The sequence below is a fragment of the Heteronotia binoei genome, chromosome 9 (genome assembly GCF_032191835.1).
Source record: "Heteronotia binoei isolate CCM8104 ecotype False Entrance Well chromosome 9, APGP_CSIRO_Hbin_v1, whole genome shotgun sequence".
Lineage (NCBI taxonomy): Eukaryota > Metazoa > Chordata > Lepidosauria > Squamata > Gekkonidae > Heteronotia > Heteronotia binoei.
This window is the reverse complement of record NC_083231.1, coordinates 101,737,339-101,761,736: the sequence shown is the minus strand read 5'-3', so window position 1 is coordinate 101,761,736 and position 24,398 is coordinate 101,737,339. Positions and strand designations below refer to the sequence as shown.

General features: G+C 43.0%; 1 protein-coding gene across 1 annotated transcript in view; it reads left to right on the top strand.

Annotated features, from left to right (window-relative positions):
• PTPN13 (protein tyrosine phosphatase non-receptor type 13) overlaps positions 1–24,398 on the top strand; it is a 172,463-nt gene that overhangs the window by 71,497 nt on the left and 76,568 nt on the right. Inside the window, exons 7-12 of the mRNA XM_060247088.1 lie at positions 7,522–7,617; positions 9,706–9,799; positions 14,655–14,874; positions 18,454–18,528; positions 20,087–20,261; positions 22,784–22,937. Coding sequence (XP_060103071.1) covers positions 7,522–7,617; positions 9,706–9,799; positions 14,655–14,874; positions 18,454–18,528; positions 20,087–20,261; positions 22,784–22,937 — 814 coding nt within the window. The remainder of the gene's footprint in view (positions 1–7,521; positions 7,618–9,705; positions 9,800–14,654; positions 14,875–18,453; positions 18,529–20,086; positions 20,262–22,783; positions 22,938–24,398) is intronic.

Here is a 24,398-nt window from a genome sequence, read left to right as displayed (position 1 = left end):
CTCCCTACCCCCCACCCCCACTGCTCTCCAGAGCCCTGGTTTGCACGCACAAGATATCATGTTCATCTACAGCTAATGGGATATTTGGAGAAGTCCCATCTCTGTCTGGAAAACTACTGCAGTTTATAACAGAAAATCCTGGGGCTAGATAGACCAAAAGTCTGACTTTGCACAACACAGATTCCTTTGTATGTATTCTTACTAAAAAGAAGTAATAGTTACAAAAACTGGGTGGATCATGCACCACTTTTATACGACAAAAAAGATAATTGCAGGAGGCAATCAAGGAGCGGGCAAAGGTGTTGGGATGACATCCAAATTCAACACGCTCCATTGCCAAAGCTGGGGTCTAGAAGACAAGCTTTATAACAATTCTCAGAAGAAAGAGAATTGGTCTTGTGGGCCAGAAAAGCATAAAATCAAAGCTACTAAAGTCTGCTTACATACTCTATGAAACCAAAGGACCTTGATCAAAGTTATTATTGGCTGGTGCCCAGCTACCATCAACAAGCTTCAAGAGAGTAACAGAACAAATCTCTTGAACATGACAAGCTACCTTCTAAAGAGCCAAACCAATGATCTGACAAAGTCACATTTTTCAACTCTGATTGCCAGTGACTCTTCAGGATCTCAGAAAAAAGGGTGTCCCCCACACATGTCCTGATCCATTATTTAAATTGAGATGCCAGGGATCAAACCTGGGACTTTCTGTATGCAAAGGTGATACTCATCACCTAAGCAATGTCCCATCCTTTAAACAGAAGGAAGAGGACATATTAGAACCAATGCAATACACAATCAGGAGAAGTCACCCAACTAGACACAGAAACTGGAGGTGCCAGTGCTTGAACCAGGTGCCCTCTGCATCCACTGTGTCAGGGTATGTGGCCTAATATGCAAATATACAGTACAGTTTTTTATATGGCAACAAGCCAACAAAAAAGCCTAATAATTAAGCAAATTAAAACACTGAATGGCAGAATTAACCATGGTTAAAATAGAATAGTAAAATTAATAAAAGTATCAAGAAATATATGCATTTCATTCAATATCTCAATATATGCATTTCTAATTCAAAGACTAGCATTACAAAACTTAGCTACCTGTTTTGTGATATTTTGATTGGCATCTGAGCAGACTGTTAGCCCTGGCTTAGCCTTAACACAACGGAAAATGTATTTAGCACAGGCTAAACTATACCAAGGACATCTTAGAAGCACATGTTCAATTGTTTCTATTTCTTGCAACTCACACTGGCAAAGTCTCTGAGCAAATGGAATTTTCTTATACCTTCCTTCAAGAACAGCAGAAGGAAGGGTTAAACATCTTACCATGCAAATAAGTTCCTGCTGGACTTTTTCTACAAAAAAAGCCCTGTGTGAAAGAATGGTGATGTTAGGGGATATGGTGTAATATGTAAATGAATTCCTGCTGGGCTTTTTCTAAAATAAATAAATAAATAACCCTAGTTAAGCTGTAGTTTACTTGTGCATAAATCCAGCTGTTTCCTTCCCGTTACTAATTTGATGCTTTTTTATGTCATTTTATGAGGGAAGTCTTGGTTCTTTTGATGCTTACGTGTGGTTTCTTGCAAGAATAAACACGGCACCATACAATACACATGGTGCTTTTGTTGCTTGACATAATCTCTGTGTTTCAGATCTATACTTTTATAAATCCAGCATTCTTCAGATCAGGATTTCATGTGGTTTTTGTGGTATTTTGTCGGGTTATGGCAATTCCAAGAACATTGTATTTTGTTGAACTTGAACAGACTTGACAGCCCAGTGTTGCAAGACAGTTTTTAGGAGAACATGTGCAAATTGGTTTTTAGGGAAAACCTCTTCCTGTTCCAGGTTGTGGGATTTCTGCATTATCTTGACCTGGGGGACAGCCAATGCCTACTTTAACTTTATATTTGAATTAGCTAATAATGTCTTTGTGTGTGTGTTATTGGATGTATAGACAGTGATTAACACTGCAGTAAGGTAAAAGGGAACCAATCTTTATTAATCTGTTTTTAAAAGATGAAAAATTGGTTGTGCCACAGGCCTCAGTACTGGGTCCCATGCTCTTTAACTTGTTCATTAATGATTTGGAGTTGGGAGTAAGCAGTGAAGTGGCTAAGTTTGCAGATGACACTAAATTGTTCAGGGTGGTGAGAACCAGAGAGGATTGTGAGGATCTGTTGGGGCTGGGTGAGTGGACATCAACGTGGCAGATGAGGTTCAATGTGGCCAAGTGCAAAGTAATGCTACATATACAGCTACATATACAAGTTGATGGGGAGTGAACTGGCAGAGACTGACCAAGAGAGAGATCTTGGGGTTGGAGTAGATAACTCACTGAAAATGTCAAGACAGTGTGCGATTGCAATAAAAAAGGCCAACGCCATGCTGCAAATTATTAGGAAGGGAATTGAAAACAAATCAGCCAGTATCATAATGCCCCTGTATAAATCGATGGTGCGGTCTCATTTGGAATACTGTGTACAGTTCTGGTCGCCGCACCGCAAAAAGGATATTGTAGCATTGGGAAAAGTCCAGAAGAGGGCAACTAGAATGATTAAGGGTTTGGAACACTTTCCCTGTGCAGAAAGGTTAAAACGCTTGGGGCTCTTTAGCTTGGAGAAACGTTGACTGCGGGGTGACATGATAGAGGTTTACAAGATGATGCATGGATGGGATGGAGAAAGTAGAGAAAGAAATACTTGTCTCCCTTTCTCACAATACAAGAACTCATGGGCATTCAATGAAATTGCTGAGCAGTCGGGTTAGAACGGATAAAAGGAAATACTTCTTCACCCAAAGGGTGATTAACATGTGGAATTCACTGCCACAGGAGGTGGTGGCAGCTACAAGCATAGTCAGCTTCAAGAGGGGATTGGATAAAAATATGGAGCAGAGGTTCATCAGTGGCTATTAGCCATAGTACATTATTTGAACTGCCTGGGACAGTGATGCTCTGTATTCTTGGTGCTTTTTTTTGGGGGGGGGGGCAAAGTGGAAGGGCTTCTAGACCCACTTGTGAGCCTCCTGATGGCACCTGGGTGGGGGTTTTTTTTGGCCACTGTGTGACACAGAGTGTTGGACTGAATGGCCATTGGTCTGATCCAACATGGCTGATCTTATGTTCTTATGGTTTTTATACGTCCGCTCGCCGTCACTCCACCTTCCGGAAGCAGAGCAACAGCAGCCAGGCAGCCTCTCTGTACCGCCACCCACACTGTGGAGGAGGCTGGGCGATGCACGGCCTCTCCCTGGCTCCTGGGACCTCTCCTTCCAGGCAATATCAAGCCCTGAAGGCAACATGGCTGGGCCCAGGGGGAGGCGCCTAGGGCTGCCTAGTGGATGGCTTGCCTCTGCTAACAGGGCTGTTGTAAGAATTCCAAGACCATGTACATGAAGTACTTTGAATGCTCTGTCCAATCGTTATTGCCAGTAGCATGCTTGGCACCTAGGAGTAGCTAGGCTGTGGCATTCTGTACCAACTGTAGTTTCCAAGTTGTCTTTAAGAGCAGACCCATGTAGAGTGCATTACAGTAATCTAGCCTTGAAGTAACCATAGTATGTATTCACCTGGCCTGATCAGCAGTCAAGATACGGGGCGATTTTCTGGCTAAGTAGAGACAGAATTCTGTTTTTTTCAGCTGCCATCAGTTGACTTCTCCAGGAATAAAGCTGTGTCATTATCCTTCATTTTAGCCAAGACAACAAGGCCAGTTCTGCACTAGATGTTTAATCCTGGTTCAGCTCTGTCCCCAAACTGACAGTCTACACTAGAATCATAGAATTAGCCTTGGGTTGGACAATATTAAAAGTGGGAAGAACCATGTCCTTCAGGATTTCCCCTCCCCGCAACTAATATTACCCCCATCTTGTAAGGTTTCAGTTTCAGCTTGTTTGCTGGTAGCAGTTTAGCTGCAGCCTTCAGACATTAGTTCAGGGGCTTTAGCATATCACCAGGCTATTTGAATAAAGATACAGACATCTGGGTGTCATTAGCATTAGCACATTGATGGTACCCTATTCCCTTGCTGTTTAATTGAAATTGCAAAGAAGCACATTTAACTGGATTCTCTTAGAAAGCATCTTCCAAAAGGGAAAACTTTTTAGTGATTTTCTAACAGTAAAGATGATTTTAATTTCAAGCCAAACTGTGTTTGCCAGAGACCCATTCAAAAATGAAAGAAACGTCTGTTCTAAGTAATATACCAACTATCGATGAACCAAAAAGTCTGTATTAACTATAAGTAAAATAAATGTTTTCCTGTGATGCATGTTCCTTCCTCCTTTCCTACTTTCAGATGCCACAACAACAGCAGTATTGGAGAATCTCTATATCCATCAGTTCTTGCACTGGAGCTAATAACATTCCAGGCTACATGCTGCTGTTCTTGTTTTGCTGTTGGCTAGTAAATGACATGCTTTATTATATATACACAATGCTCCATTTGTATGGGCTTCTGCTTTACTATTACTAACAACCAAGAAAGATCCAACAAAAGCTCAGTACAGATGGGCACAGATGTTTACTTTGCAAGACACATCACTTGAATCACAGTATGATTAATCCACAGATTCACTGACACTTTACCAGGTTTAAATTCATTGGAACTGATTCCAATTCATTGGGGTCTGCTCAGTTGCGAAAGGGTTGGTAATGTTCTGAATGTTAAGGCACTTCACCACTCTTGTTGCAGCACTGAATTATAAAAAGCAGTAAGGTTTGGATGGGGGCATTTCAAGTTCAGGGGCAGAATGCCTTGTTGTCAGATTCTGGGGTGAAGGTTATAGTCCTTGCTTGTGGGATTGCTTGTGGCATCCAAACAGTCACTGTTGGAAACAGGACTGTGGGTCTGATCCAGCATAGCTGTGTTTGTTCTTATGTCGTTCTTTTTCTTCCATACAATATAACTGTATGACAGAGGAATCTTAAACCGATTTCTTACTAGCATTGATCCACACCCAGGCTTCTGTTTTCCCTGGTACAAGCAATCAATTTCCCACCAATTGCTCCATGGGCTCATTTTGACACGCAGCTCCCTCCAGTTCCTCTTGCAGTTTGTTAATCCTTAAAAGACAACATCACAAAGCTGTGAGGGGAACTGGAGAGAGCCTGCAGAGCAACTGGTGGGAAATCGATTGCTTGCACTGGGGAAAACAGAAGCCTGGGGGTGGAACAACACTAGTGAGAAATTGGTCTTGCAGTGGCATCCTATGCAGAGTTATTGCACTCTAAGCCTGTTAATATCAGTAGCCCCCCCCTTTTTTTTGCCTTCAAGTCACAGCTGACTTATGGTGACCCTTTTCAAGGCAAGAGACATTCGGAGGTGGTTTGCCATTGCCTGCCTCCATGTTGCAACCCTGGTATTCTTGGAGATCTCCCATCCAAACACTGGCCAGGGATAACCCTGCTTAGCATCTGAGATCTGATGAGATCAGGCTAACCTGGGCCTTAGACTGAAGTGTTCTCTGCAAAGGATTGGACTGTTAATCAGACATTCCTTTGTCCAGATTCACTTTATTTGCTCAGTTCAAAGTTGCACCTCAGTCTGATGCAAAGGTAGTCCATTAAAAGGGTAGTTGTGAACTTGACTACAGCGAATGCATGCACTCATTAAAGTGTGGCCTTACTACAGAGATCTGGATTTTTCTGCAGCAGTTGGGTCCACTGTGGCTCAAAGGGCATGCTTTAAATATTGAATGTCTCTGGTTCAGTCCTTGGCATCTCAAAATAAAGGACAGGAAGTATTGAAAAAGATCTTACTTTGCTTGATGGTGTGATGTCAGCACAGGCAGGGCTCAGGAGCTGCTTTGCATATTAGGCCACACACCCCTGATGTAGCCAATCCTCCAAGAGCTTACAGTAGGCCATGTAAGAACAGCCTTGTAAGCTCTTGGAGGATTGGCTACATCAGGGTGTGTGGCTTTATATGCAAATGAGTTCTTGCTAGAAAGTGAGCCCTGAGCATGGGACTAGTGGTCCGAGCATTTTGCGGCCAGTGCTGTATCAGAGCAGCCAGATGAGGTTGCAGCAGCAGTACATGCACAAAGATGCCTAGAAAAACATGCACTAATAGTCCTAGTAAAATGAAAAATGCACTTGGACTAGGATTGTAGCACGGGGAGGGGCGAACCCAGTGCATGCAAACATAATCATTTTAAGGCAATCAAACAATCAGTGTAGCACACCAAACCAATTTGTTCAGGGCAACGAGCAAATTAGTGTAAAGATTTTATGCCTAATAAATGTCACCTCCTGAGCTCAACCATTAAAAAAGCTTTGTGTTTTGTACAAAAAAGCCCTCCTGAACAATTCTGTTCACCTGAACAATTCTGTTCAGGTGCTGTTGTTTGGTAGCACATTCACAAAGGTTTGACTGTTCCAAACAAAAATGCTTCCAGACAAGGTTCTAATCTAGTTGATGGCTTGGTCAAGTATTTTTGTTTCCTTTTGACTTTCGTTTTCGGATATAGTGAAAATCTATCCCAGATCCAATGAATATGCCTTTGCAGTCTTCCAGAGCAGTCACATCCCCATCCCCCACCCACAAGTTAGTCCCAACAGTGTTAAAAACCTATAATTATCGAAAAGACCCACCTTCATTTGTCTGCAGCTATACGGATGTTTTGTATCGAGTTGTCTGTTGGTGCCATGTTGATCGTGTAATCAGTTTTATGCCTTCCTTTGGTCCCAAAAATTTTGTTGAAAATTTGAAAAAGCCTTGCCAAAGTGTTTCCATTGTTGTTGCTTTTTAGGAAATCAAGATAGGGTTGATGGTTTTTTCCATTTTGAAAACTGAAATAGAAGAAATAGAAGTTTAAGATTTCTTTATTCCTCAACATATGATCATATCCCACTGTAGGTGTGACAGTTAATGTTTTATAGTGTTGCTTCTTCACTGGCAGTAAAGAAATCTTGCAGTACCGTCAAGTTCCAGTACCCAGAACTATATATTTTAGTGGAAAATCAACACATCCTATGGCAAATAAATTCCAGAACAGAATTAAGGTTTGGATCGTAAAGGTTTCCCTTCCCTAAGAGCAAGGTGTTCTGTGTACGGAAGGATGTTTTCCATGAACTGCAGTTTCCTCACTTAGCAGAAAGATCCAACCAAAGACAAGTAGATGAAGATGAAGATATTGGATTTATATCCCACCCTATACTCTGAATCTCAGAGTCTCAGAGCAGCTCACAATCTCCTTTTCCTCCCTCCCCCACAACAAAACCCTGTAAGGTGGGTGGGGCTGAGAGAGCTCACCCAGAAGCTGCCCTTTCGAGGACAGCTCTGCCAGAGCTATGACTGACCCAAGGCCATTCCAGCAGCTGCAAGTGGAGGAGTGGGGAATCAAACCTGGTTCTCCCAGGTAAGAGTCCGCACACTTAACCACTACACCAAACTGTTACATATCAAAATAGTGTAATCGAGGTGGTATTTAAATCAATATTGATATTTTGGGTTAACTCTTTTTTCTTCTTCTTCCTTTTCCTCTTCCTCCTCCTTTAAATCACTTGCAGAACATGGACGAAGATACAGATCTTACCACAATGACATATACAATACAGACAGTGAAAGTCCGTCCTTCATTTCTTCTGATGCAGATTTTAGACAAGGTACAAACTCCTTGGGTTTTTAAATTTCAAATGCACAAAGTTAGGCCTCCCTAGAGTGCAGCAAGTGGGTAATGAACTTACTGAAGGTGAGTTACAGCAGAAATGTTGCTTCCATTTTTATTTTTAAAGGTTTTTGTTTTCCTTTGCTGCCTTTATTTGCCATTTCTGCACCACCTGTCACACTCAAAAATACCGAAAGACACTAACAAAGAGGAAACTCTTTGTAGGGTTCAAATATCAGACTATGACTGCAAAGATTTGGGTTTAAATTCCTCTTTGGCTGTGAAATTTACTGGGGGATTATGTACCAGTAACTTTCACTCAGTTGAAATTAGTTCACAAGATTATTGTGAGGATTAAAATGGAGGAAGGAAGCTCCATTAGATGTGATGAAACTCTGACTCACAAAAGTTTATACTAGAATATATTCCATTAGTCTTTAACTTTCGATTGGACTACTTTCTTATTTTGCTTCTGTCAACTCACAGCTACCAGTGTGTCATTATCATGGAAGGCTCCCAAACCACCACTTTTCTATGAGGTCTTTTTTTCAAACTGTTTCCCTCTCCCAAAACGGTGGTCTTCAACCTGCTCTGAACTTACCTTTCAGCCTCAGTCTTCAGCACTCGATCTACTTTTAGTTTTAGGAGGTATTTTCATACCTGGATGTTGTCCTGGGAGGGAACAGTGCAAAGAAATTAGAAATTTGGCAGATGTTTGGATAATGAATTTTTATAGCTGCTTCATCAATCTGGAGGCTGAATTAAAATGAATTCCAATCTAATCAATGTAAATATCTTTTGAAATTGAACTTTGCATTCAGCCTCAAGCAGCTGCAGCTGCATGGAAGGCACGTGTATTTAATACATCTTAAACTGCCTTTAATGCTTTAGGTGCATCATTTCCTAGTCAATGGCAACATGTGGTAAACTGACCCGACAGGCATAAGTTTGCTGTGAATCCAAGACAAGGAGGAATTTCATCCACATAGACCTTTCTGTCCTACTGGCAGCTACAACTCAACAGGTTTTTGCAAGTTTTTGAAGTGATGTGGAATCCTGAAGAACCTGCTTAACCAAAGATGAGAGGGGGGCTAGGGTTGCCAGGTTCAGCTCAGGAAATATCTGGGGACTTCGGAGGTGGAACCAGGAGCAAGGGTGTGACAAGCACAACTGAACTCCTAAGGGAGTTCTGGCCATCACATTTAAAGAGACAGCACTCCTTTTAAATGCCTTCTCTCCACTGGAAATAATGGAGAATGGGGGCACCTTTTGGGGCTCACAGAATTGGATCCCCTGGTCCAATCTTTTTGAAATCTGGGGGGGGGGGAGGTTGAGGAGAAGTACAGGATGCTGTGCTGACAATTTGGTGCCTCTACCTCAAAAAACAGCCCCCCCTGAGCCATGGATCAATTCTCTATTATAATGGAATAATAATGGTAATAATGATATAATGAAATGCCCAATGAACATTCAACCCCTACCGCCCCCCCCCCCCACTTTCTGCTACCCCTGAAGTGGGAGGAGGGCCTCCAAACCAGGGGATCCCCTTCCCCCAACTGGGGACTGGCAATCCTAACAACAACGCTATCATAACAACCAGTGTCATTTTAAAAAGTCGTATTTTTCTGTTTTTTCTTCAAGCAAAGTTGGTGGCTTTTGTCAAATGGGAAGAAACATGTTCTCTGGAGAGGCAGCGTAGATATTTTCTATACAAATCAATAAAATATTAGCAGTATAAATATATACCAGTCTTATCCCAATTTAGCTGTCATGCTTTGCCCCATAGAATCCTGGCATGTATAGTTTGATGCAAATGCTGAGAATTCTCTATTGAAGACCTCAAGGTAATCCTTTCAGAATTAGTTTTTCTAGGCTCCTGTAGGAAAAGAGAATGAATATTAAACAAATTTAAGCTTGAAGTAGAAATACCTTTAGGAATTTAACTCCTGCCTCCCTCCTTCCCCAATACTGGAACACCATTACTGATTCTTTTAAAGCTAGCTTTCTGTGTCCAAAATGTTTTGACAATATTTTTATGTAACCTTAAGTCCATTTTATCTCGGGGTTTTTTTTTTTCATATTCCAGTGAAAAGAATGGAAGGTTTAAAGAGAGATGACTCCAGCGGCCCAAGTTCGGATGACGTTTCTTCAGCAAATCAAATCCAGGGACAAAGATCAAGGTAAACCATGAGAAATTATTCTCTTAACTAATTTCTTGCAAGTCCCGATTTTCACATTCTCATGAAAGAATGCCCCAGGTCAGGGGCTCATTGTGGAATGTGCCCATTCAAAACCACATGGCACTATTATTTACTTTGGGGACCCAAGATGCCTTTCATCGTTCTCTCCTCTCCTCTGCTTTAATTGCACAACAACCCTGTGAAGTAGGTTAGGCTGAGAATGCAACTGGCCCATGGTTACCCAGTGAGCTTCCATGCCATAAGTGGGAATTCGAACCTGAGTTTCTCAGATCTTTGTCTGGCATTATAACCACTACTCCATACTGGCTCTCTGTAGAGATGAATGTTTTGGTTGGCAACTGTTTGCAGTGCCTCACAAAAAAAAAAGTCATATAGTTTCTATGTAACATAAAAAGTGTGGATTGTAAGAGGAACAGAAAACACAAATACCTTGCATTCCCTGGGCACATTTTGTGATAGGACGCTTGTGTCTTTCCCCATGCAGATTTCCCAGTGAGGGGGGCAGCTAGTAGATTTCTTTGTTGGGAAATATGGAGGAGTACAGGAAACAGGATGTGTGTGCTTGTTGTTGTCCCCATATTCCCTAATGTCCCAGTAGGTGTGCTTGGCAGTAAGAAATCAGGGGGTGGGAATGGGGTGGGATTCCCCTGTTTCGTTGAGGAATCTACTGCATTGCCTAACCACTTAAGGAGTTTTTTTGTTACAATTAGGAAATGTTTCCTGATACCCACCTAAATCTGCTTTGCTCTGACTTGAACATCTCAGGCCCTCATCAGTTTGAGGTTGAAGTCTGAGGCAGAAGTAGTTCTGATTCATTCCCTAAGATATGTGTAGGTGTGCCTAAACCAAAATGCGACTGTTGTATTTGAAGTGTTGTTTTAAAACTCAGAGACATTTGATCCTATGATATATACTGAGGGAAAAGATAAGTGTCTGGAAATTAGAGGGATGACTTGCATCCAAATAAGGTGTATCTAGTCATCAACTAGTTGCTTCATTGACAGGATCCAAGCCTAGAATGCACCTTGAACTGACAGCTCTGCCCATTTTTCCATAGTGCAATGGTGGTGGGGGGGAGCGTCCACAGATGTGACAAGAGCAGGGCTTTTTGTAGCAGGAATTCCTTTGCAGATGCAGCCAATCCTCAAAGAGCTTACAAGGCTCTTAGTAGTACAGGGCCTACCATAAGCTCCAGGAGGATTGGTTACATCAGGGGTGTGTGGCCTAATATGCAAAGGAATTCCTGCCACCCAAAAAAGCCCTGGACAAGAGAAGGGGAAGGAGCTGGGTGAGGGTGGCAGCAACAGCATGAGAATGGACCCCCTTCCCATCCTCTTCCACAGAGTTGGCTACTGTGGCAGGGGTGCATTTTTATACCCTGAGTATGGAAGCAAATGCTACTCAGTACTCACAACACACAGTTTCATGTCCGCTTGTAGGGACCTATGCTTAAGCTTGTCTCTAAGAACGTACCTTGTTATTTTCCAATACTGCAATTTCTTTTCAAAGAAGGACAAATCTTTTTAACATCTAACAGGAGAATTACCAGTGTAGTAAGTTTCTAACTACTAAAAATCAGTGCCAACCCAAATAGCTGTGAGCAAAATAGACTGGAGGACTGTAATCTTTTTTCAAGATGCTGCACCCTGTTCTGCTTGAAGCCAGCCCCTCCCTGTTTATCCACCCACAAGAATTTATCCTATTGGCTGCAACCTTTCCTCCAATTCTTAATCATTTCTTCACTGTTCGACTTCAAGGCAACTACAGCTGGTGGCTTAGTCAGCCTTTAAGTGTCCTAAGAGTGTATTTTTCATTTTCCAGTTCATAAACCTCTGAGATAAGATCAGTAACCCCAAGATTCCAGCACAATGTTCCTGTGCTTCATAAAGCTTGCTGTTCTTGGTAGCGGTCCTCTGGACTCATCCCGCTTACTGCCAGTGTTAATTCAAAGTGTTTTCTAGGCAGTGCTAGGAAAGTTAAGAAATACCAAATGAGCAAGTGGTAAAGTTTGAATCCAGTGTTTGACATGTGCCAAGTTAATGCTCAACTTTTTATACTTACTTGTTCTGGATTTTTTAAAAAGAAATAATCAGCCTGTTTGGGGAAGGCCCTGAAGAGATGCCAATATTTAGAAACAAATAATAATTTTAAGGGTGTTTTTAATCCTCTGCATGAAAAGATTTTGTTCATTCCTGGATTCAAAATGGTAAAACAAATAAGACTTTGGATTGTTCATAGAAGACAATAGAATTTTTAGATCGCCGGAGGAGGGAGGGCAGAATTATCTTATGGTTGTAGCCACTTCAGTGTTTTTTTCAAGGCAGCTCTCTGTTGGGGAGGAAGCCCATTTTGAACTAATTATAAACTATTGAAAACACATAGAGATTTTATTTCTCAAATGTTTATCGTGCCTCTCATGTTAACTTACCAGGTCTTCTGCACCTACTCCCCTTCCACAAAACATGGGGACTTCATTAGACATGCGCAGCTTCCTCCGAGCTGTTAAAGGGGCAGAGACGCTATTTCCGCTTTTGCAGAACAGTCCACCCAGTTCTGTAACATCTGATAGGTTAAATGTGCACATCTTCCCTTCACAGTGTCTGGTCCTTTCCCCATCCGTTCTACACCTGAACCTTCTGCTTCACTTCTTATTCTGCATTCCTTACACTTTCCTTACCCTGGCTCCTTTCTCTTGACCCTGCTGTCCAGCATTCCCACAGGTAAGTGCAGCAAACGTAACTTTGCCATGGCCCTTGCTTTTGCCCCAATCCATTTTCTAGTTGACTGGTTATCCTAGCAGCATTAAGTTAATAAGTAATTCTTACAGTCTGACTTAAGAACAGAAGTCAAGAAGCTGAGGTGTGGAGGTGACCTTGAGGCATTTAGACCATGTTGTTAAAAGGCAACATGTGTGCATCCCTTACAGTTAAAACTGAGTACTTATACCAAAGGTGGCTTTGCAAAATTCCTAGGCCAGAGGTGCTTGTGAGTAATTATCAACGTGCAACCCAGGTGTAAGTCATTGCAAATGGTGATAATACACTCTGAAGTTTGTTTTTCATGTTGTGCATATGTGCTGGAAAGCCATAATTAACTTCAGTTTCCTTCAACACAGTGCTTTTTTTCTGTAAAAAAAGCTCAGCAGGAACTCATTTGTGTATTAGGCCACACTGCCTGGGCTCCGGCAGGGGAAAAAAGCCCTGCTTAAACATGTACACTGCTTGTATCATGTGTTGAAAAGCAAGCATCTTTGAAGACTTTTCATGTCGAGGAATTTATTCCTGTCTTTAATTTTAGAACCAAACCTGTGTGTTTCTGCCTCTCCTTCCTTGGTCAGGAAATACATTGCACTTCCTCAATATCCAGAATGTGCACATCTTCCTACAAGGGAAGATGTTTGAGTGCAAAACAGAGGAGAGGGAAATAGAAAATACAACCTACTTTTCCTTTCCTTTCACTTGTTTGGACTGGCTAAGCTGCTCTTGGTTGTTGAAAAGATTCCTGTAAGACCAGATCTTGGATTTTGCATTGTCTTCTGCTGTGGCCACTTCTGGATGGGTTTTTTGCTCCTCCTGGGGTCTAGAGCTGCACCCTTTTATTGGAGCATCCACACAACATTGTCCTCCCAAGGATCACTTCCACAATTTGCTCTGCTTTGCTCTGTTGTTCCTGAAACCTGCTTTGGTACAGTCTTTCTGGAAGGGTTGTATTCGGGTTTGCCCACCATGTGGATGGGAGGGTATGGGTTTTCAGACTTCCCCACCCACATCAGCACCATTTCACTCTGCATCTACCACTCCAGTGGGATTTTTTGCTGGCTTGTGTGTTTAAAATGACAGTAGCTGTATTGCTACAGCATCAATTGTGTAAAGTGCCATCAAACTTCAGCAGGTTTATGGTGACCCCATAGGGTTCTTTTCAAGGCAAGAGACAAAGAGAGGTTGTTTACCATTGCCTACCTCTGCATACTGACCTTGGACTGAACTACTAACCATGGCAGATCCTGTTAACTTCCACAATTTGGCCAGCCAGGTCAGATCATAGTGTCATTACACTATAACAATATAGCTACTACTTTTTTTAAAAAAAAGGTCACAAAAGAGGTGGGGAAAATGATGGAAGGTGGAGCTGGCATGTGGAAGGTGAAATTGTGGGAAAGCACAGAAGCCACCCAAATGTATATTCTCTGTTGCCATAGCAACTGCTTCTGCATTTGCAGCAGCAACCCGTACACAATAGGAAATCATTGCCGTCTGAAAGCAACCTATGATGTATGGTGTTTGCCAGACAGTGTACCTAAAACTTTTTGTTCATGACAATTGACATTTTCCCCCTCCCCATCTCATTTTTACTCAGGCCTTGAATTCAGCAGGAGCTCACAGGAGCACAGCTCCTGAACTTTTCTGAGGGTTCCCCCTCTTCCTCCCCACCTACCTTGTCCATTGAATAGTAGGTGCAGCTGCATAACAATCCCTGGATTAGGAGAGTGGGCAGCCAGCCAGCCACCAGGAGCTTTGCACGCCCCCAGCAGCCCTCATTAACCCTTGGAGAAGCCCACACCACCCTTTCTCCATTTCTTATGGGATTTTGGGCAGCGGGTAACTTGCTGGCCTTTTGACTGGGTGGGCAGTGGCCCAGGAGAGTCCCAGGGGAGTGAGGCCTGCTTGGGCTGGCTTTATTTCTAGCCAGCTCAAGCAGGCCTCGCTCACCCAGGGCTCTCTTTTCTTGCATAGGGTTGCTTTTGGCTGGGGGGGGCATATGCTAATGTGTTGTGCTAATGAGCTCCGCCACCTATTCTACGAAATGACCCCTGCTTTTACTTCCTCAATAACAGGCAATACGAAGCATCACTTGACGGCAGCCTAGTAAGCCAAGAAGTAATGCTCAAGCGGCAGGAAGAGGAGATGATGCAGCTGCAGGCTAAAATAGCCCTCCGGCAGTCTCGGCTAAGCCTCTATCCTGGAGACCTGGTGAAGACACCCATTCTGGATATGTCCAGAGATCCCCTAAGAGAAATTGCTTTGGAAACAGCCATGACCCAAAGGAAACTAAGGGTAACATTCAGACATATTTAGGCATCTGTACTGTCAGGGACAACCAGCAAATCTGTCATTACCAGAATCTCTCCTCCTTCTCTCTGTTCGACCCCACTAAAGCACACCTTTAAACCATTTGCTTTAATGTGTTCAGCTATAAGGTATACATTTGCACATACTGATATGAACAGCTGCTTATATCTGATGAAGACTGATGACTATTCCCAATGATGACTGTGCCTAACTCTTCTACAAATTTCTGCTTTGAATACAGTGCATTCCCTGCATCTGAGAGAGCCCCATGCCTTCTTTTTAAAAGTTATAGCAAGTGGTCAGCCTTCTTATCAGCAAGCCCCTGGGGCTTGTCTCTTTAAAATGTCATTCTTGTCAACTTGCCCTGTACTTTTAGGAGGAGGCCTGCATGTCCCAACAGCAGCAGAAATGATTAAGCAAACAGGTTGGGACGACCTGTTTTGACGCAAGCCAGCTGCAGCCATTTCTGTGGCAGATGGTAGACTTCTTTAAGGACACTTTTGCAACTTACACCTGTGAGAAGTGCTCGTTGTCAGTGTGATGCGCTGAACAAACAGGCATTATTTTCCTTTCTTTCTTGTAAGAGCCTTTTACCTTTCACAAGGAGGCTTAGAACAGCTAACCTTTAAAGAGCTTTTGTGGCCACAACAGATAATCAGCAGCATACTGGTGCTGTGCAGCAGGAAACTGAGTTGGGTGGAGTTGCAGTGGCAGCTGGAAGGGCTGTCAGTCTTCACAGAGAGGGTAAACCCTGACAAAAGGTGGGGGAGATGTGCTTTAAAAGAGAGCCAATTTGGTGTAGTGGTTAAGTGCACGGACTCTTATCTGGGAGAACCGGGTTTGATTCCCCACTCCTCCGCTTGCAGCTGCTGGAATGGCCTTGGGTCAGCCATAGCTCTCACAGGAGTTGTCCTTGAAAGGGCAGCTGCTGTAAAAAGCTCTCTCAGCCCCACCTACCTCATTGGGTGTCTGTTGTGGGAGGGGAAGGTAGAGGACCGTGACCGCTCTGAGATTCAGAGTATAGGGCAGGATATAAATCCAGTATCCAATATCTTCTATCTTAAAAGGGCCAGGGAAGGGGCTGATGAGGAGGCTTCAGGCTGTACAAGATGGAGGAGTTGGTCAGAGAGGCCTACTAAATCTCTCCCCTCCTGAGCCGAGGCTGCTGGGAGTGTCAGGCCAGGACCAAGGAGATGGAGCAGAGCCTGGCTGAAGGCTCAAGAGCCCAACTAAATCCTCACAAACAGAGCTCTCTAGCATTGAACCACAGCCCCATCATCGTAAAAGAAAGGAGTAATAGAATCCAACCCTCTGTGTGTGTGTGTATGTGCGTGTGCGTGTAAAGTGCTGTGGACTCCTGAAAGCACCACACAAGCGCTGTTATCAAAACAAGCCCATTAAAAACAAATTCTGCAGAATCCCTCAGTAGAAGAAATTATACTATGTACTGTCAAAAGTATGTTTAAATCTTTCACTTGGCATTGAAATGAATGGGTATGCAGAAGGGGTACCAGAGGCAAGGTGTTGCAACAGAGAACACCTTGTCTCCGAAGTTGGGAACTTGCAGAGAGTAGATTATAGGAAGAAGAACTTGGCAATGGGGCGGCAGGATTGTGTGAGAGAAGGTTGTTCTTCAGATATATTGGCCTCAAAATGTTCACGTCTTTATAGATTAAAAAACCTACTGCTGGGTCATTGGAAAATTGACTGGTATTTGGATAGTGGGCTTTCTGTTTTGGGCCACAATGTGGCTTCTGAGGCAACCACAACCTCTCACATCCATTAGTCTTCCAGTAGTGGCCAGTTTAGAGCATTCTCACGCACTGCTTGAAGCAGCTGTATTCAGATTTAAACACCCTAGGATGCAATCCAGCCTATTGAGAAATGGAGAGCCACTTAGGCAATGTCTTTAAGCGACCGCCTATTTATTGCTGCTGGAAATTCTCTCAACCATGGCACTGCAGAACTGCTGGGAAATCTGTTTAAGCCGCTTTCCATCACATACTAGGTATGACTGCTGGTAGCTGTGTTTTTTCAAAATTCTGTTCCTGGAAACTCTGGGATTTATCAGTGGTTCTTCATTGTAAAAGAATAGTAATGATAGATGAGCATCCCTGAAAGGCAGGTTGCCTGCTGATTTTTACTTTTACTTCCTCTATGGGGGGGAGTGTTGGGTGTATTCCAAGCAGGGGTAAATGTCAGGAGGCCCATGTACCACTGCTCTTCAGATGATGCTATATCCTTGAACGTGCCCCCAAATCCTTTGCAAGAATTCCACGGCAAACATGTGGAAAAGCTTTCTCTTAGCTAGAATGATTGAAAACCTCTTGAATATAGGGTAGTTTAAGTAGGATACACCTATTCTCCAAAGAGTGTACATAAGAATATAAGAGAATCCATGTTGGATCAGGCCAATGGCCCATCCAGTCTAACACTCTGTGTCACACAGTGGCCAATATATGTGTGTGTGTGTGTGTGTATACATATACACACACACACACATATATTGACCACTGTGTGACACAGAGTGTTGGACTGGATGGGTCACTGGCCTGATTCAACATGGCTTCTCTTATGTTCTTATGTACACTCTTTGGAGAATAGATGTATCCTACTTAAACTACATAAATAGGTCAGCAGGTCATATTTTTTTAGGAGAACTACAAGGCTGTGACTTCTACAATGGTTCATACTTAGCAGCATTTTCTCCTTTTGTTTCAGAAGTTAAAGGGATGACCTTTGTCTTTCCTCTTGTAAGCTTTTACCATGCACTAGAGTTCAGTCGGAGGGGAAGAAACAATTCATATCATGTACAATTTTATATTGACTCCCCCACCCTTTGGAGCACGTACATATTTTTCTTTCTCTGTGCTATTTCAAACTGTTTTTGTGGTGTGAAGAAAGATCACTATCGGAAATGGAGTTGAAAGAATAAGTAGTGCATCTTTTTCCCCTTCCATTTCTGCATTAAATCAACAGACCTATCAACTGTAAACTAAACATGGGAACAAAAGCATCAATTACATGAATCATTGGACTGATTGAAAATAATTTGGCTACAATTATAAGAAATCATGCAGTGGCTGCTGTTGCTGCCTCTGTGTTTGTTTATCCAGGCATGCTGGCATACATACGGATGAATATAATTCATTGATTGGTATATGTGTATGATAAATTAATGCAACTTACACTGTCTCGATTAAGGGAGGCAGTTTGGTTACAGAATCTGGCCTTTAATCATATATTTGGAAAATGAAAGAAGAAACATAATACATATATACATGAAGATATCTGCTCCTTAATTGCATTTGTTCTTAGCTGCAAAAAATTACATTGCAACCCCCCCCCCCCCGCCAAAGCTGTGTGGTAAGGAAGGAAGAGTTTGAATTGGTTTGTGTTTCTATCTGTTGTTATAATTGATGTTTTTATGTATAGTTTAAAGTAAGTTTCAAAGGACAAGTTGTCAGCTTTCCTAGCCCATGATGCATCCAGTGACCATCATTATCACCACTGCTGCAAGTCTTTTGTTGCTTGAACACTAATGTGAGCATCTGTGCTTCGCAGAATTTCTTTGGTCCTGAATTTGTGAAAACAACCATTGAGCCATTCACCTCTCTGGACCTGCCAAAGTCAATTTTGGTAAGATACTTAGTTAATTCACATTTAGTCCTAGCAATATATTCATATGATGGGTTATACGTGCATCTCCTCTAACTTGTTTACTCTTGCAGTCTCCTTCTCAGCATCTGTTCTCTCTACATGCCCCACATCTCTTAATGTAATTGGCCAACCTGCTGTGATGTCACATTAGAATCTTTCAGAGAGAGAGGCAGGTTAAGGGAAGTCCTAGAACTTGAATTTTAAACTCGATTAGCAGCTTTTATTAAATGAAACCTTTTGCTTAGAAATAGGCTCATGAATGATACCTTTTTGGTACAGATCAGTTGAGCAGTGTCAGGCTTCTCCACTGGGAGCACCATCAACCCAAGGCCTGGCCGTGGTGTTGCTGCTGTAGCACTTCATGTGGTTCATCCTGCCGTGGCCTTATAGGAAGCAGCAAACATGTGAAACTGCAAGAGTAAAGGCATTGGTCCATTCAGATCAGCTCTGATAAGCAGGCGCTCTCTGAAGTCTCAAACAGGGAAAAGTCTGTCTGAATTACTACTGTCTGAGATCCCATTAACCAGCATGCCTAGGATTGAATCTGGAGACTTCTGCATGTAAAACTTCTCTGGCAGCCAATAATAACCTCTACCTGGAATCTCAGTCTGTTTTCTGTGGCTTTTTTGTTCAATCTTATTGATGATTTTTATTGTAAAACTGGGTGGTGGAAGGTGCCATCAAGTCACAGCTGACTTGTGGTAACCCTGTAGGGTTTTCACAGCAAGAGACATCCAGAGGTGGTTTTCCATTGCCTGCCTCTGCATAAGAACCCTAGACTTCTTTGGTGATCTCCAAGTACTAGCTAGCACTAACTCTCTGCGGAAGATATCTGAAGCAGCGACTCAGGAAAGCCTGCCACAAATTGTGTTGGTCCTTAAGGTACTGCTGGTCTCTTGCTCTTTTCTACAGCTAACTCTGCTGAGCTTCCAAGATTGAGCTAGTCTGAGCCATCCAGGTGAGGGATTGTAAAATTACTGCATAGGTTTCTAAAAAGTCACTTTGATCGATTGCAAGTTGTTTTCCATTTTTGTAGAGATAGCCAGGCTCTATAAATGTTAGAAAGAGGTAGAAAAGATGGATGAGACAGTATTTGGTGCTTATATGCAGTCCTTGGAGCGTTATTCTGGGGATGGACTGTGACTTAATGGTAGGTCACATCTTTTGCATGCAGAAGGTCTCAGGTTCTGTCCTTTGTATCTCCAGTTAAAGGGTGTTGGCAGGGCTGGCCCTAGACTGCCTGGCACCCTAGGCAAGGCTGGTGCCCCACACACACTGCTAACGTCACTGAGTCACATGGGACCCCCCAGTTTGGTGCCCCCAGAAGTGCAGCGCCCTAGACAGTCACCTAGTTTGCCTAGTGACAGGGCCAGCCCTGGGTGTTGGGTAGTAGGAAATCTGAAAGATTCCTCTCTGAGATCCAAGAGAGATGCTGTTTGTCAGTGTAGGCAACACAGAACTTGATAGGCCAATGATTTCAGCTGGTATAACAAAGCTTCATGTGATAACGGCTGGCGTTTCATCTCATGAAACACAGAACAAGAAAGGGAAGAATGAAGAGAGCCGTCGGAAAGTAAACATCTTGCTTCTAAGTGGGCAGAGGCTGGAGGTGACCTGCGACACCAAGACGATATGCAAGGATGTGTTTGATATGGTGGTGGCCCATATTGGTTTAGTGGAGCATCACTTGTTTGGCTTGGCTACCTTAAAAGGTAAGAATGCTTGTGCAATTCACACATGGGCTGTCACCAGTGGATGACAGAAGCAGGAACTGGTGGGAATGAGACCATTTGCAAATCAGGTGTTACAGAAAGAACTTCCACTTTACTTCCAATGCAGAGAATTCTGCTGTCATTCACCATAGACTGGGAAGTAAAAAGATGTGTATGCAGATCTGAACCAGCTCTTGTGATGTTTCAAAATTGTTTGTTTATTATTTTAATAAATGGAAAAGCCCAAAATAAGACCCATACAAAAATTAAACAGGTCAATAATTGTCATTTAATTTATGAGAACATGTTTTTTGCCATAGGGTTTTCAAGGCAAGAGTTCAGAGGCAATTTGTCACTGTCTGCCTCTTTGTCGCAACCCTTAATTGGAGATCTTGACCCTGCTTAGCTTCTGAGATCTGATGAGACCAGGCAAGCCTGGTTACTCAGGTCAGGGTATGTTACACATCAATTCCATAAAGCATAATGAGAAGAAGGCAGTCTAATTTTCTTGTAATTTGAACCCATTTTTAGATGGATGCAAGACTCAGTAACTTTTAAGGTGGCTTTATCCTGCTAGCTTAAGACAACAAAAGGGGCCGAATAGACTTAAAAGCCATCATATGATACAGCTGTATAAAACATCCTGTATTGTTTGCTAACTCTCCTGGGCAACTGGTTGCCTGCTGTGCAAAACAGACTGCTGGACCAGATGAACCACTGGTCTGGTCCAGCAGAGCATTTTAGGAGTCATTCTTTTTCAAGGGACAAAACTTTTTGCATGTAAATCCAAAGGACTAGAAACTGTTTGCCTAACGTCAACTGGTGGCAGAGAAAAAGTCTTCAGTGGTCAGAGACCTTTGTTTATAACTGTTTTAAACCAAGGCTTCCCAAGAAGTACGCCTGTTTTCTGGCTTTCTGCATAGCTGTTGGTTTTCAACATAGCTCTTGCATCTTTGGGTTGGCACAGTTCCCTGAAGGGTACTCATGTTAGTCTGTTGTAGCAAAAACAAAAGGAGTCTGTGTTGGCACAAAATGCCTGCAAAATTGGATAGTTGCTTCCCTCAGCCTGGCACAGGACAATCGCTGCATCTAATACAGCTGAAGCTGCCTTATATTGGATCAGACCCTTGGTCCGTCAAAGTCAGCATTGTCTACTCAGATTGGCAGTAGCTCTCCAAGGTCTCAGGCAGAGGTCTTTCACATCTTGTACCACCTAGTCCTTTTAACTGGATATAGCAAGGACTGAACCCGAGACCTTATTGTCAAGCAGATGTTCTACCATTGATCCACAGCCCCACAACTAGGGCCTAGTGCTATGACTCTACCCCAGGCAAAAATTATTTAAGAGTCTTGCCGTAAGCTCTTAAGCACAGATATGCATTCAGTGGGTCTTATCCTCTTTAAAAAGTGCTTAGGGATTTACAAGTATTGGGCTACTAGAGATCTCCTGGTTAGATTATCTGGGTATATGAACTCCTAGCTAATAATGATAATATGTTTAGGCCATTAGGCAATCCTTTCTATTAATTTACTTACTTTACATACATACATACTTCATTTATACCCCACCTTTCTCCCCAGTGGGGGCCCAGAGTAGCTTTCATCATTCTCTACTCCTGCTTTATGCTCACAACAGTTCTGTGAATTCGGTTAAGCTTCCATGACAGAGTGGAGAGATTTGAAGCTGGGTCCCTCAGATCCTAGTCCAACATACATATTCCATTTTCAGCATTCCAAGTACGTCACATGCACGTACAAAAACACACACTGTCCTTTGTTGCAGTCCTTACAACAGCTTCCTTTTAAAGCTGAGAGAGCCAGTTTGGTGTAGTGGTGCACGGACTCTTATCTGGGAGAACCGGGTTTGATTCCCCACTCCTCCACTTGCAACTGCTGGAATGGCTTTGAGTTAGTAGGAGTTGTCCTTGAAAAGACAGCTTCTGGGAGAGATCTCTCAGCCGCACCCACCTCACAGGGTGTCTGTTTTGGGGGAAGGAGATAAAGGAGATTGTAAGCCACTCTGAGACTCTGATTCAGAGAGAAGGGCGGGGTACAAATCTGCAGTCGTCTTCTTCTTCAAGATGGCCAAATTGTCCCCCTATGTCAGATTGGGACAGAGGCTGAGGGAGGGTGGATCACCTAGCAAATTCATAATGTGTGAGACTTGAGCCAGGGGTGTCCTGGGTCACAGCTTGTTCTCATACGCGCACCACGCTATACCAGTTCCCAAAGCTGTCAGAAGGGCTTTGCATCTGCCAACATACAAACATGACTGTGGGAGACCATGGCTGTCACTGCCCCCTGCAGTTTTCTCTCTCATGGGCTCAGGTGTTCAATTTGCAGGGCTTTGTGCCTTTTGAGTCTCCCAGATTTAATGAGAACAGTTAAGGGTCATGAACAGGAAATGGCTGCTGATTGCATATGAATGGTGAGTAAATCCAATTGTAGTTCAGCGCAATAAATCACCGGATTGATTGGTGTTTTATTAATTATTGTATTTTCTCTCCTCTCCTGTATGGCAGAAAATGAATTTTTCTTCATCGATCCAGAATTAAAACTAACAAAAATAGCCCCTGAGGGATGGAAAGAAGAGCCAAAGAAAAAGAGCAAGAACACCATCAACTTCTCCTTGTTCTTCCGTATTAAGTTCTTTGTGGATGATTGCAGCTTGATACAGTGAGTGCCTGCCGTGTTTCTTTTCTACACACGAACACACATGAAGTTGCCTTAAACTGGATCAGACTATTGGCCCATCAAAGTCTGTATTGTCTACTCAAACTGGTAGCAGATGTCCAGGGCCTCATGTAGAGATCTTTCATGTCACCTACTGCCTGGTTCTTTTTAATTGGAGATGCCAGGGATTGAACCTGGGACCTTCTGCATGCCAGGCAGAGGGTGTCCCACTGAGCCACAGCCCCTCATCCTCTTTCCATGATCCAAGACTGTTTCTTGGGGCTTGGACACACTTCTTGGATGCTTCCACATGGTGGTGATTTTCTTTATGGCTCTTCTTGCTGCTCACTTTAAGAGGCATTTGCATCGGTATCAATGCTTTCACATGACAGTTCTGCACACACTTCCCTTGCTTCACGCCCCCTGTGGATGTTATCTTCCCATGCCATCGAAGGGATTTTTCCAGCTTTTTTTTAAATGGTAATTGTTATATCACTGTAGTGCTATAAAAATTACCAATTTTTTATCTCAATAAAACCCTCTGGTGTTGGAATTGGGGGTCACAGGGGACTGGGGCAAGGAAAATGGCACCAGTGTGGACACATGGTCTGAAGAAATCTGCATTTTCCCCATCCACCATGTGCAAAAACAGTTTAGCTGCAGTCTCTTCCGAAAGCAGGAAAAATTGCAGCAAACTGGGGGGTGCAGCTTCAAGCTTTAACAAATGTACAAGGATGCTGTGCAGAGACTGGGGGGAGAGGCTGCTCCTGTTTGGGAGTCAAGGCAGAACAGAAAAGCCATAAGGATGCAACCGTTAAGTGCAGTTGTTTCCCTGCAAACCACTCACACCCTGTGATGCCTCCCTGCCCAGAAGGGAATAGGAGCAAAAAGTACTGCAGCATCATGTCTAAGAAGGTAAGATGTTCACCAGCCTCAGTTCCCCCTTGCATAAAGGGATAAGGATTTCCTTTAAATAACGTATCTGATAAGTTGTAAACAATTGTTAGCATTCTAGCCATTATTAGCCCTTGTTTACACATGCAAAGGAATGACGGGGGCAATAGAGTGGTAAACTGACCTCCACTACCTCAGACTTTAAGTGCAGGAGCACATTTTGTGGTGCACTACTGTTTCACTGAAAACAGAAAACCAGCATTAAGCAAAGAGAATGGAGTCTGAAGCTTCCTCCCTTCTTTGCTAGCTTTCTCATTGCAAGGGTTTTTCTCTGAAGGAACGTTCAAAGCTGTAATTCTCTGCCTGGCAGCGGGTGCAGCTTGACCTGTTATATCAGATTTCCACCACCTCATTCTCCTGTACGTGTGAACCAGGCCTTATTATTATGAATGCAGACTGTGCTGTCCACCCTTGCCCGTGTGCAGTGTCCGTGCATAGAGCACACTCGCTATGTGCTCTTTTAGGAAATTCCTCTCTGCATCATGCAGTTTTGCACTAAAGCGCACGTAT